Source organism: Mycena indigotica (genome assembly GCF_014461135.1).
Source record: "Mycena indigotica strain 171206Taipei chromosome Unknown Mind.scaff0002, whole genome shotgun sequence".
NCBI lineage: Eukaryota > Fungi > Basidiomycota > Agaricomycetes > Agaricales > Mycenaceae > Mycena > Mycena indigotica.
In genome coordinates, this window is record NW_023503001.1 from 2,380,461 (window position 1) to 2,394,518 (window position 14,058).

General features: G+C 55.0%; 1 protein-coding gene across 1 annotated transcript; it reads right to left on the reverse strand.

Moving 5' to 3' along the window:
• Positions 1-8,492: 8,492 nt before the first annotated feature.
• On the reverse strand, positions 8,493-9,938 carry MIND_00200200 (F-box domain-containing protein; the record flags this gene model as incomplete). Its single annotated transcript, XM_037358904.1, has 3 exons — positions 8,493-9,489; positions 9,540-9,844; positions 9,894-9,938. The coding sequence occupies 3 exons, from the start codon at positions 9,936-9,938 to the stop codon at positions 8,493-8,495; spliced, it is 1,347 nt and encodes a 448-aa protein (XP_037223999.1).
• Positions 9,939-14,058: the final 4,120 nt, after the last annotated feature.

The following is a 14,058-nucleotide window of genomic DNA, read 5'->3' on the forward strand; positions in this document are numbered from 1 at the left end:
TTTGCGCCAGACAAAATTGCGGACTTCTATCGGAGGTACCCAGGTAAACCACGGCACATCGCCTCAGCGACCTTCGACTCCTTGCCCTTCCGAACTATGCGTCGGGACGCCGCATTCAAAGGGGGGTGATGTCAGGGGACCCCCGCTTCGGCCTCCTTCGGACCCTCCGAACGCATCCGAGGCGCATCCGACCGGCGCCCCCTCGGACGCTCCGACCCACCCCGACCATCGTCCACGGCCTCCTTCGCCCGCACAATCACCAATCCGTCAAGACCCTCCCAACGATCACCTTGGGACAGAGCCTGCGACGCCGCTCAGGCCTTCTCCGCTCTACGTCAGCAGTTACAGACGACCAGTATATAGTTGGCGCCCTAGCAGGCGGACCCTTAGAGTTTCTTCTCTTTGGATCCTCCCCTGCTAGGTCGGTCCCTCCGTGTATTTCCCGTAGCCTTTATTCACGCTTTGGATCCTCCCCTGCTAGGCTTTTGTCAGAGTCTCCAGGGTTGCCCTTACAGTCGGAATCGTCTCCAAGGGGCCGAAAGGGAGGTTCCCCTGACACCCAGGGCACCTTGCAAACTGTCTAATAGCTCATAGGAAATTTGGCTGCCAGAATTAAAATTAAATGTTTCAGCCAAATGGTCATGAGTCACAGGCCAGCTGAATTGAACAAAATGTATGCTGGTAAGCTTATTTCTTATCCTTTGCCTTGGGCTGTAATTATAAGTATCTAAATTAATGCTCTGATGCAAGCTTATAGAGCTTCTGCAGGCCGAGTACTCATAGGGACAAAGGGCATGATGTGGGTGAACTGCCCAGTTCCAGAGATGAGTTCATTGCTTAAGATACGCTCTAGAGCCTGGAGCCAAAAAGAAATGTACTTCCCAATAAGGATATTTTGGGCACCCATATAATTAAGGGCTTATCATGGATGGGCAGTTTTATTAAGGGTCTTATCTACAACACTGGCTGAGATTCAGTACTGTGCATTGTTCAGCCAATGCACAGTAAATGTCTGTATATTGCGCTAGTGGCCCGGCGGCCGTGTCGTGTGAACTCGCTCACGGCGGCGGCTCGACTCCCCTGGATACACCCGCACGCTAATCACGCACCGCCTCCGCATGCGTCCGACCGCGCCGGCGAGCCGACAAGCGAGCTCAGTTACGGCAGCCACGATAGTGGGTATTTATTAGTGGACGCGATGTGGAGGGGACGAAGGTCAACACTATGCCCACTCACGCCAACCCACCCAAGGCTCCTGACGACGGTCCGGGCGACCCCGACCGCCTCGGCGCTACGCTCGCGTGCCTGCGCGTCGGCGCCGCGGCGCTCGGGGACACTAGGGTGCTGTGAGTAATTCCTCAGGAATTACTCACAGCTGTTTCGAAACTGTTTCGAAACACCCCCCGTTTCGAAACTGTTTCGAAACCGGCCGCTTACCGGGGCCGGACCACCCGGCGCTTGTAGCCGGCGATGGTTCCAGTCGGTCCGGATCCAGGCCAACTGAGCTTGGCGACAGGAACTCCGCGGAAGTCAGCGACGGCTCAGCGACGGCCTCAGTTGGCCGGCGAGGCCATGGCATCCGTTGCCGATGGGGTGGTGCAGGTATCCGGGAAGCCATGGGCCGGTCCCCGGAGTCACGTGTCGGTTTCGAAACCGGGTCGACCTCCGGCCGATTTCAAAACTCACACGTGTTTCGAAACCGGTTTCGAAACTGTTTCGAAACATGTTCAACTCACAGCACCCTAGGGGACACGGCCGCGGCGTGCGGCGTGCCGTTCGTGCAGGCGATCGCGGGCGCGGCGGGGCTGCTCGTGTCCGCCGCGGAGGTGCGTTTTCTCACCCTAGCCAGCACGTGGCTGACGCGGCGCGGTAGACGGCCCGCCGGAACAGGGCCGCGCTGGCGGAGCTGCTCGCGCAGGTGCAGGCGGTCGTCGCGGCGATCGTGGACCTGCGCCTGGAGGAGCTGGCCACGGCGACGGAGGGGGCGATCCCTGGCGCGAAGGTGATCGACAGCCTCGGGCGGTTCGCGACGTGAGTGTGCTGGCTACCGCCGGAGATCGCCGGCTGATGAGAGTAGGACGTTGAACAAGATCCACGCGTGGACGCAGGCGCAGGGCCAGACGACGCGACTTGCACGCCTTATCCGGCTGGCCCAGACTGACACGCTGCTCCGGGATTGCCAAGCCGGCCTGGATGATGCGCTCGCGGCGTTCAAGGTGCGCCGGATGCCTCCTTTGCAGCAAGGCATCTGACGAGCGTAGATCGAGCGGCAGTCGCGCACCGTGGAAGACATCCATGAAATGCACGCTGCCATGGAACGGCGCCACCAGGAGGTCCTCGAGCTGATAGCACGCACGACGACCGCCGGCGGCAGCTCCGGCCCGTCCGTCCCCGGCGACTGCCGAAACGCGAGGTACAGTACACCATTCATCCTCGCCATCAATCTGACTCCGTAGCGCAGCACACTCTCCCTTTCAATGCTCCCGCCGCGGCCACAGATCTTCCACGGGCGCGCCGCCGAGCTGCACGGCATCGTCGACCGCCTGCTCGCTTCCCCCGGGGCGGCCGGCACGTGCATCGCGCTGCTCGGGCCGGGCGGGATCGGGAAGACCGCACTCGCAAAGGCGGTCCTGCACGCGCCGGGCATCGCCGCGCACTTCCCGCAGCGGCTGTTTGTCGCGTGCCACGCCGCGGCCGACGCGCCGGACCTCGCGGGCCTCGTCGGCGCGCACCTCGGGCTCCCGCGCGCCGGCCCGAGGGCCGTGCTGCGCTACCTCACGCGCGCGGGGGCGCCGCCGGTGCTGCTCGTGCTGGACAACATCGAGGGCGCGTGGGAGCCGCCCGAGGGGCGTGGGAAGGTGGAGGATCTGCTGTCAAAGCTGGCTGAGGTCCCGCGGTTGGCGCTGCTGGTGGGTATTGTATATTGACACTCCTGCCGGATGGCTGAAGCATATGCAGGTTACGCTCCGCGGCACCGAGCGGCCGGGGAAGGTGCAGTGGAGCCGGCCGTTTGTCGCGCCTCTCGGCCCGCTTCCCGCCGACGCCGCGCATCAGATGGTCCTTGACATTGCCGATCCCACCGACACAGGCGCCGCGCTGGGCAAACTGCTCGCGCTGACGGACTACGTCCCGCTCGCGGTCGAGCTCGTCGCGCACCTGCTCGACTTCGAGTCCCCCGCCGCAGTCCTCGCGCGCTGGCACGCTGAAGAGCACGTGCTTGCACGCGGCGCGGACGGCGGGGCGCTCGAGATCTCGCTCGCGCTGTCGCTTGCGAGCCCGCGCTTCGCCGCGGCACCTGGCGCGCCGGCCCTTCTCGGGCTCCTCGCGCTCCTGCCGGACGGCGCTCGCGCGGATCTCGCTTGCATACACCGCCGGGGCGCCGGCGCGGCTGCGGATGCTCGCCCCGGTGCGCGAGATGGTCGTGCGCCGCGGCGACCACGCGCCGCACGTGCCCGTCGCCCTCGCCGCGCTGGCGCACTTCCGCGCGCTGCTCGAGCTGTACTCGGCCTACGACGGGCACGAGCTGCGGCCCGTCGTCGCGCAGCTCGGCGCGCACGTGCACAACATGCACACGCTGCTCCGCTGGCTGCTCGCACACGTCGCGGCGCGCGATGACGTGCACGTGTGCGTGTCCGCGATCCTGCGGCTGAACTCGTTCATGCACATCACGTCCGGTGCCGGGCCGGTCGCCCTCATCGATCGCGTGCCGGGGCTGCTCAAGCAGCACCCGGACGGCCCGCTTGAGCTCCGGTACATCACGGAGATGTTCCACAGCTGGGCGTTCCGCCCGATCAGCGCCAGCGACGCGCAGGAGATGGTCCACACCGGAACGCGGATCCTCGAGACGCTGCCCGACGATGTCCTTGCGGCCAAGTTCTACCGCGCTGCCGGGACATACTACATGCACAACCACGACATCCCCCAGGCCACCGAATACACACACCGTGCCCTGGCCTCCTCGCAGCGCATCCCACATAGCCGTGAGCAGGAGTGCCGCACCTTAAACCAGCTCGCGCTGGTCAGCTCCCTCAGCGGCGCATACCCCGCCGCGGCCGCCTTCGCCGCCGACGCACGTGCGCTCTCCCGCGCGGCCGGGAGCGTCCTGCAGGAGGCCGTCGGCTGCCGGAACCACGCGTTCGCGCTCGCCGCGCAGGGCAACTACCCGGCGAGCACGGCGATCACCGCCGCGGGCCAGGCCATCCTCGCGCGCTGCGGCCTCACCGACTCCCCGCTCTTCCGCGTGCTTATGAACAACGCCGCGGACTGCCGCCTCGCGCGCACCGAGCATGCCGCCGCGCTTGCGCTGCACCGGGACATCCTCGCGCGCATCGGCGAGCCGGCGCGGGAGCCGGTTGGGTACGCCCTCTCGCTGCTGAACGTCGCGCAGATCCAGGCGGCCGCGGGGGATGCCGGGGGTGTTGTCGAAGCGGGCAATGCGCTCGCCGAGGCACGCGGACTGTTCGGCGCCGTCGGCTTCCCGATCGGCCCCACGCTGTGCGACACCGTGGACGCCGCGCTGCTCCTGCGCGCTGGAGAGCACGCCGCGGCGCACAAGCTGTTCCGGGCATGTACACGGCAGGCATGGGGTGCCTATGCTGAAGCAGTGGTGTACTGTCTTGAGCACACGGCCAATGGGGAGTGCTGGCCAGGTGCATATGCTGAGCATGCAGCAGCAGACGCAGTTGTGCTTCTGGCACTATCATTGAAGACACACGAGCGCCTGCCGCTGCACAAGGCACTGCGCTTCCTCGGGGCCGCATACGCTGCAGCAGGGGACACCGAGACGGCATGGAGCCTGCTGGCTGTTGCACTAGACGGCTTCGTGAGCATGGGTGTGCACCAGCACCGCGCAGAGTGTCTGGTCCAGATGGGGGACATCTTGTCTGCACAGGGACAAAGGGAGGAGGCACTGCGCAGGTGGAGAGAAGCAGTGCCGCTGTTTGAAAATGCGGCATTGGGTGCCAGAGCACAGGAGATTGGGGCAAGGATTGCAGGGAAATAAGGCAGATAACTGAAAGAGAATGTAAGATATAGGAATTTCAACTTCAAACCAGATGTCTTTGTAAAGCTATATAGATAATATTTGTGTTTGGCATATACTTTAGTATTTCAGTCAATTCAAATGTCATTTATGCTGCAACATTTGATGATTATTCTTAATTAGGCAACTTTTACCTATTACCATTTTAGGACAATATTTGCTCTAAATTTGTGTGATTTATGGGCAAAATTGTATTATATCATGTATTGACAAGTACACTGCTGGTTCAAGTCAATACGACATCCACCCCCAGCTTCTCTTAGACATGGTCAGTGTCACAGTTTTGGTTGGGCTGTCAGGCCGTCTGTCTCTTGGGCCCCGGTCAGGCTCGAGGACTCACCGGCTCTCTCTATTCACCATTCTTCCAAACTCTTCCTTCAACTCTTACCAAATCCTATGTGATGGTGATGCCCATCCAATCTGCCCTGGGACCTAATGCCCATCTGATCCTATCCTTAATACTCACTTGTATAAAAGCCATACATACAGACTGTATTCACTAGGCTAATATCATCTATTCCCCAGGCTAAACACCCTCTCCTTCATAGTCCTCAGACCATCCACAGTCATATGACCCAAAAACTTAGGCAACCCTGAGGCTGACAGGAAAGCGCCAATGTGATACTTAGATAGCTTATACCAAATCAAGGTCGTAGCAGAGGAGGATCCAACGAGTGAATATTGGTAAGCAAATATAAACAAAGCTGACCTAGCAGCCTCAGGCTGAGTATTTTACTTAGGGCTCCCAACCGTACCTGTAAATTTACGGGTATACGGCACCTTAAGTATGGTATGGGACCTGTACCATAGTTGGGCCCAGCACTCGGTCCGACGGTACGGGCCCGGGGACGCCGGCGTGACCAATACGGGCATCAGACACCTGAAATCAGGGATTTGGGCAAATTAGGGCTCGTACATTGTTGATTCATATCTTTTGAAGGTAAGAAAGCCAATTCTGGCAATTTTCGACACTTCAGCTGACCACTGATCTTTGATTTCGCTCAAAAGAACCCCGTTTTCAGCTGTTTATGGTACGGTTTATGGTCATACGGAACCATATGGTAACCATCTGTCAAGCCATGATGTACTGTACGGGCTTCACCGTTCCGTCAACAAAGACGGCAGTATTTCCGATATACGGAATGGTTGGGAGCCCTAATTTTACTCGATTTAAATATTGCAAAATGGTCTCACATTGAATATGAATACATATATCATTTCCTGATTAGGAAGTGCTTGATGACATAAGCAGCCGGAAATATGAAAAAATGCATTTCTAAGCAAAGTAGTGTGACAAGCAAGAAATTGTTTTTTTAAACAGTTGCTGCTAGTGTCAGATATAACATTTAACTAACACACTAGTGTAGCTCAGTACTGTAGTAATTTATTCAATTAGGCACCCCAAAATGGTGTGACATCGGCGCCAAAATTAAATTTTTGGTGCTGCCTGTCGATGTGTGTGACAGCTGAAATTTTTCGGCCTATTGGAGGGCTGCCAAAATTTTTTTGATGCTTTGATAGGCATTTGACATTCGGCATCTGGCTGTGGGCCCGTGACACGCCAAGATATTTCAGCGCCCGGAGGGCCGGTGTGACATGTGACTGCCGAATTGAATAAATCGCTACAGTAGTACCTAACTGTCTTAGATTTTACATACTTTCTACAAGTAAAGGTGGTTTAATAATCATAGATTTCAATTATCTCCTTGATTGTCCATTTCTTGCTCATCCTGAATAGCACTGAGATGTAAGCGAAGCACTCGAGGTCTATTTTTTGCTAGGTAACTGCCATCCACCGCTTCCAGTGAGCTACCACCATCAGACCCACTCTCTGGCTTGACCAGTCGTATGCAGGGTGACTCCTTAGATAGAGACATTCTGTCTTGAAAGTTGATTTGACATAGGATAAGCTGATATGCCTGCTGTGCCATAGTGACTGTTTGAGATTCTATGTTCTCCCTAAAACTATAACACATCGATAATTACAGTAAAATAAGTAATAGAAACAAACATTGTTATTAAATTTTCTAAACGCTTGCAGAGTTCAGCAAGACAGTTAGGCTCCCATTTTTGTTGTTTTGCCATGAAGGCCACATAGCAGCATGCAAAGTTGCAGACATCTCTGTTTCCAGATGTGACATCAAGCACTATTGCAGCTTTGCGAAGAGTGTTAAGGCTATTCTTAGACCTAATTGTTCTTTGCAGTGCTTTTCTTGCTATTGCAAAGTCAAAGGTATGGTCACTAAAGCAGTCAAGTTCAATAAGAAGGAGAATATTTTTAATTTTTTATAACTTACCTAACTTGTGTAACCAGGCCTCCAGGTGCAATATTGTCACACAGGGTTTGAAAGGTCCAGGGAAGCAGGAGCAACTTGACAAGGCAGCATGCAATGTCTTCAATTGGTTGCAACCAATGTGTCGGCCTGAGCTCATAGGAGAGTTCAATTGTGTCGGCCACAATTGAAGCACTTTCTTTCTTGTTGCAAACCTGGGCAATCAGGTGGGGCTGCCATGATATACTATAAGCACTGAGCTGTTTATATGCCACAAGCTTGAGATTGCTTACCCCGATATTAGGGCTTGTACATATAGATGGAGGAATTTATCTGGCAAATTGACACCAATCTCGCACATTTTCCCCACAAGTTCTATGGCTGCAAGTTGTGTGTTTGAGTATAAGAGGAGGTTGGCATATACTGTCTGCCACTGAGGACTGGTCACTGTTGCCTCCAGGACTTTGAAGTCAACACTAGGGAAAACAAGTCGAGTGCCAAAATCTTCTAGAATTGCACATTTTGTTGAGGACCTCACATATGGAAAGCTGGAAAGATAAGTTAGCTGGAGACTCAGATAATCAATGCAGACCACACACCTGAGATAACCTAGATATACCCCTAGTGCATGATCACTGAGACTCTGATTCCGATTGACCTCCAGAAACTTCCGGGCCTTTGCATCATGCATGAGCCGCAGAAGGGGCTTGGTTGCAGCATGGAGGTTGATTGTTGCACCATGTGGATTACGATCTGACCACCAGCTATGGAGGCTGACTGGAGACTCAAACTCAGAGCAGGTCGGTGAAGGGGACAGGAGGGGCATGAGAGTTGGAAGAGAGCGCTGGGAGCCTCAAATGCAGAAGAAGACTTCACACCCGCCGCCGCGGCTACAGCCTTGCTTACTCTCAATGACTCCACAGCGACAGCAAGCTGTAAAATGAATGAATCCCATCTGACACGCTCCACTTTTCCTCATGACAACTGAGGCGCCTTTCTTCCACCCCTGACTTTGCTCGGACCCAATGGCACTCGCGACGTTCGCAGACCTCCCGACCGGGATCCTCGAGATCATCACTGCGCATGCCACCTATGATACGGCATGCCTCATATAGACAGATATATATAATCCAAAGCCTCAGCTTGGCCTCAGCCCGGAATCTGCAGATGATACAGAATTAACAGAGGAATACAGCGGGGGCCACCTGCTTTGCGATGGCCTCCTGCTCCGGCGTCAGCGGCCGGGCGACAAAACCCCACGCCGGCCCGGCCTCGCCGTCGGACGCAGAGGGGACCGGGGCAAGCTCGTAGACGCCGCTCGGCGAGCCCCACGCACGGAGCTCAACGCCGGCGAACCCCGCATCAGTCTCCGTCCGGAAGTCGGCGACGGCGGTGCTGATTGCATCACGCATCGTGCGACCGTGCATCAACCGTGGGTTGCCGCAGCGCGCGCGGCGGGTGCCTTCGGAGGAGGAATACCCGATCTGCAGCATTTTTAACGCGGGCAGCCGCGGGATAAGATTCAGGGCCATGGCTACCGCGTTGTGCTCGGCCGCAGCGTCGACGAGGTCCGCTTTGTTGACGGTAACGTTCAGATGTGTGAGGCGGGGGAGGTGTAGATCCCGAAATACGTCGATTGACTGCGGCCCAATGCTCCAGTGGCTCTCGTAGGAGGACCGAAACGCTAAACTGACGAGCGTTGGTGCGTGGCGTGGGAGGACAGCCGCGAAGAATGTGGCGGCGAGAGCGTTCGCGGCCGCCGCGCTATTGGCGTGCACGTACAGGTCGACGTCGGTCATGCCCGAGTGGCTCGCAAGGTAGCGGAGGAGGCCTGGAGTGACGCTGTCGGTGTGCAATGTCGTCAGTGGGATGTCTGCGGGAAGACTGGTCCAGACGCAGTCGTAGTCCCGGTGCATAAGGTGCAGCGAAACGAGGCCCGGACTCTGCGCGACGACCATAGCAGCCTGTTTCTCGATTGACGTCACCTCTTCTGAATAGAGAGTGGGATATGCGGTAACCGTCAGGGTCTTGAGATTCCGGATGGCCGCGATGTTGACAGCGAGAATCTCGGGCTTCATGATTTGCACGTCCAAATTCTCGAGCATGGGGAAGCTCATGAGCGCCCCCTGAACAGCGGTGTGCATCCAGACAAAGTCGCGGTCGCGGATGCACCAGCTAGCCGGTCTGTCAGCACACGTAAACCAGACACAGGCAGCATGACGCACTAAATGCTCCGCATCCCGCTCATTCTCTCGAGGACCTGTGCTAGCATCGCAGCTTTAGCCTTCACGACGTCTTCATCTTCTGGCGCCATGCCCTGCTTGGGGTCCCACCGCCGCAGCACCTGCAGCGTCTTCGCGTAACGCGGCCAGTTGGATCTTCCCGCCACAATGTCCGCCATGAGTTCCAGCGCCCCGCTTTTCGACAACAGATGTACATTGAGTGGGAACAGCCTAAGCACCAGCGGCTCCAACGCCGCGTTCAATGCGCGCGAGGTCAGGCGCGCAGTGCGCTGGCTAGAGGGGTCGAGCTGTGGGGTGTTAAGCATTTATACTCTTTCGTCCAGGCTCGGGGCTTACGTGGGAGCCGATTTCCGTCAGAATCTCCGCCGGGAATGCGAACATGGTGGTTGCGGAGAGAGTTGCCTGGATCTTCACACGCTGTCAACCACGCAATGCCTCGATCATTCTGTATGGATCTTTTTTTTGTCTTTTTTTCCTTTGCTTGCGATTGTACAAGTGCTGATACTCTTGGAGAGGCGCGCTTTAAATTTACCCCATGTGCCCCACTGAGGGATATTGTTCAATGATAATACTTATTTTAAATAAAAAGTCACTTCCGAATCCCGATATAAAACATAAACTTGCTTTCTGATACTAAAAATAGCATTCCTATGCCCTGATATTCCAGTGAATTGTCTCCGTACCAAGGCCCGGGCACGCATGAAGCACTGCCGCTTCTAGCGCTTCGAGCTGTGTGGTTCCGGCGCCCATCTGCTCCGCCGAAATCGCTCCCCACGCAAACGAGAGGGTGCGCAGGCCAGGGAACAGGCCTAGCCAGCGCGCGAACGCGTCGTCCCCGCCGCGGAGGTGCGCGGCCCGGAAGAGCGCACCGCCGTCCGTGTGCAGCGCGAGCTCCGTGAGGCGGCCCAGCTGTGCTTCGGGGCGGGCCGGGCCGGCGCCGACTTCGGGGTCGGCATCGGACTCGTCGGCGAGCGCGGCCCACGGCAGCGCGCCGGCCGCGGGCCGGAGGATGAGCGTGAGGGAAAGCGGGCGTGTGCCCGGAAGGGCAGCGATCCTTTCCAATGCCGCCCGATATGCTCTGCTGTCGAGAACAGGAGCGCGCAGCGCCTGCGCGTGTCTCCGCTGCGTAGTGAGCGTATCGGTGAGCCACAGTGTGGTCACGTCAGGTGCGAGCGGGAGCAGGTGTGGCACATACGCGAGAGGCACGCGGAGGTGGATGATTTTGCTGGCATAGGCTTTCTCGGTATGTGGGAGGGGAGGCAAGGAGGACGGGTCAATACTTTCGCGGTAGAACCTGGCCATGTCGAGCGCTGGATGGCGTTGGATGAGGCCGACGAGGTCAGAGTATTCCAGATTTGCCTCCGGAACAACAAGTAGTCGGCGGCAGTGCGTGCCCAGGTCGAGTGTCCGAACGACAGCCTTCAGCTGCGCCGCCTTGAGCTGTTTAGGCGGTCGAATGTCAAGTTGAGGGATATTAGTGTCCGCACTGAGTGTGATGAGCGTGATTCCCTCCAATATTTGCACTCGCATCCATAGCGTAAACGACACCGTGCCATAGTCGTGCTTGAAACGCTCCTCAAACGACCAGGGCCGGCCCGCCAGGACGCTGTACGCCCACAGTAGCAGAACCACGGCGTTTGTGACGGCCGACACAAGGTACGCGAATGCGAGCGGCAGCCCAAACACCAGCAGCAGTACCCGCACCGGCACCGGCATCCGGCCCCAGCGGAAGTTTTCCCCGAACGGCGGAGGCAAAAGGCGCCACTGGACGGGCCGCGTGTTCCGGGGCCGCGACACCGCCCACCGATTTGGGCCGACGACGACCAAGAGGTTGTCCGTGACGGCCGGCATCCGGCTCAGCACTGCGAGTGCGTCACGGCGCGTGCGCTGCGCCATTGCATACCGGTTATATACCACGATATCCGGAATCGGGGGCACGGCGCCAAGCACTGCTGCAAGAGTCGAACGCGTTGGGCCACCGTAACCCTCCCCGCCGGCCCCACTCTGAAAACACACGAGCCGCGTGATCGGCCGCACATGCCCCACCACAACGACGAGAAAGAATGAGCTGGAGATGGACAGCGTGCCCGCCTCTACGTCCGCGTGTGTGACGCCGAAACGCCCGAGGTACCCCATAAGTCCGACCCTCCGTAGCCGCGTGCAGGTTTGCACAAGCGCCCAGAGGTCGCGCCGCGCCGCGCAGTCACAGATGTGCTCGAGTAGCTCGTCGGGTAGGGCGTGGAGCGTCGTCATGATAGCTGTGTCGAAGTCGTCGATGGCAGAAGCTCACGTAATCGCATTTGACTCGACTTACGGTACGGGTGTGATGATGATGATGCGTCAGTGCAGCGTCACACCGTCTTTTTTTTTTTTTGCTCACCTAAGCTCTAGCTTTGCGTCGGACACTGGGTTCGCCCCCGCTGGTAGTCAAAGCGCACCTGTTTAGCCCACAAAACACTGTGAGTTATCAGTGGTAACCCGCTGGGGTGCCATTGACAAGGCTCAGTATTTTCAGAACATCCCCTGAGGTGAATAATTGCTGGGGAGAGGGGTGAATAAAGTTGAGCTCTAATGCAAAATTCGTACTAAGTCCAGCATGTAAGGGGTGAATAAAGGTGAATAATACCACGACCAAGTCCCCAGAAGTCCTGTTATGTAACATGTGTGACACATGGTCCCAAAAGGAAATTTTATTGATAGACATTGGAACTGATGTTCCTGTAGCTGCGCAATGCCTTTTCACAGTCGTATAGAGTGCCAAGTATATTAGATTTCCAAAAAAGAAAATTTTCATTTTAATAGTACAATCATCAGAGAATGTCACAAATCGTCACAAAATGGCAGTTCTCTATTTTGACTATACAAACAACTTTCATTAAGTGATGTATAGTAGCAGCTGATCTACAACTGATAAAATAATCTCTCAATAACTAGAGTAGCTACAGAGCTAATTGAAGTATTACTAAGGATACTTGAATGGGAGGGTCAATATCCCTATCAATACCATGTAATCAGCATACCCATACTACCTCATGATTATCTATCCGACATTTTGATCTGGCTATATCTCTAGCAGTTGTCTATGGGTTCACATTATTATTTCACTAGTAGGTAGGTAGTAATATTGTCTTAATATGATCTGATATGACCATAGTCCCATGCCTTTAGAATATACTAGTATACCACTTTTCCATAGTTTTTCTACCTTAAATTTGACCAGGCATAATGATGACCTGATATCTGGGTGATAAATGCATGGATAACCATGGGGTCAGTTTTGCTATGGTTAGATGGACATCCCCGCTATCCGTACAAGCCACCCATATTGTTAGGCATGCTATATACCTGTCTATATGGCTCATATCCTATTATTTCAATCTCCCAATAACTCACTCAGAGGTAAGGAATCTCCAATGAGATAAAGGTAGAAAGTAAAAGAAGGGTTGCCCTGAGAGATGTTATGCCTCCCATGATGTTTTATCCTTGAAATCTTTTGTTATTCTTCTCCATTCTACATATTACCCCTATGTCACAAGATATTAACAATACAGCCATGATCTGCTAGTTGATTGTGGATCAAAATAAGTCAAGCTCAGTCAATGAGGTATATACACCTACCCACCTACTCTGATTGATGATTGTACATATCTGGATGGTGAAATGAGGCAGACATTCAACTGCAGGTGAGATGCAAAACTAGTTTACATGAATAGTGGGGCCTATAGACTGAGTATTGGACATTTAGATGCATGTATTGGGGTATTGGGATATCTACTAGGACCCTGTACTGGAATTGGTTGTGGTTATGGCATGTGTCAGAAGGTAGCTAAAGAGAGGGTAGGTACCTATAGAGCAGAAGAGAGTGTCTTCGCTATTACAACTGGTCAGAAAATAATTTCAAGTATGATCCAAGCCTTGATTGTAGGATAGTATACACCTTCAAATGAACCTGTCCAGCACTTGAATCAACCTCATAGCTATGATGGATCTCTCACAGTAGCATTATCAGTGTTATCTATTCCAAAAATGTTTAGCTCACCATGGCATGGTTTGTGGAAGTCTGAGAGATTTGAGTATATTCAATGGTAGGGGTATGATCCACCTCCCATAAAGTGGTGCCCCTGCCCTTCTGGCATATCTCCATCCTGGGTTATGTGGCACCTAAGGTCCCAGAAATTGACTCACCCAGATACATGCTATAGCATCACTAATGGGTGGGATTATAATGGACTATCCTGTGATATCATATCATGAGATTTCATGCATAGGGTCCCAAGATATCAGCAAAATACTCCTCAACTTAGTGTTTACACATGCTTAGCACTAAATAGATCAAGGTAATAGGTTACAGATAATATGGAACAATAGGCTAGATAGGAGTAGGATGATATACCTTACAAATGAGCCTTTCTCTAGCTTTATCCACTGAGGCCAGCTGGATATTTAAGCCTATCTTCCAAAGTTGATGGAAATCAAATGCCACTGATGACAGAATACCTTG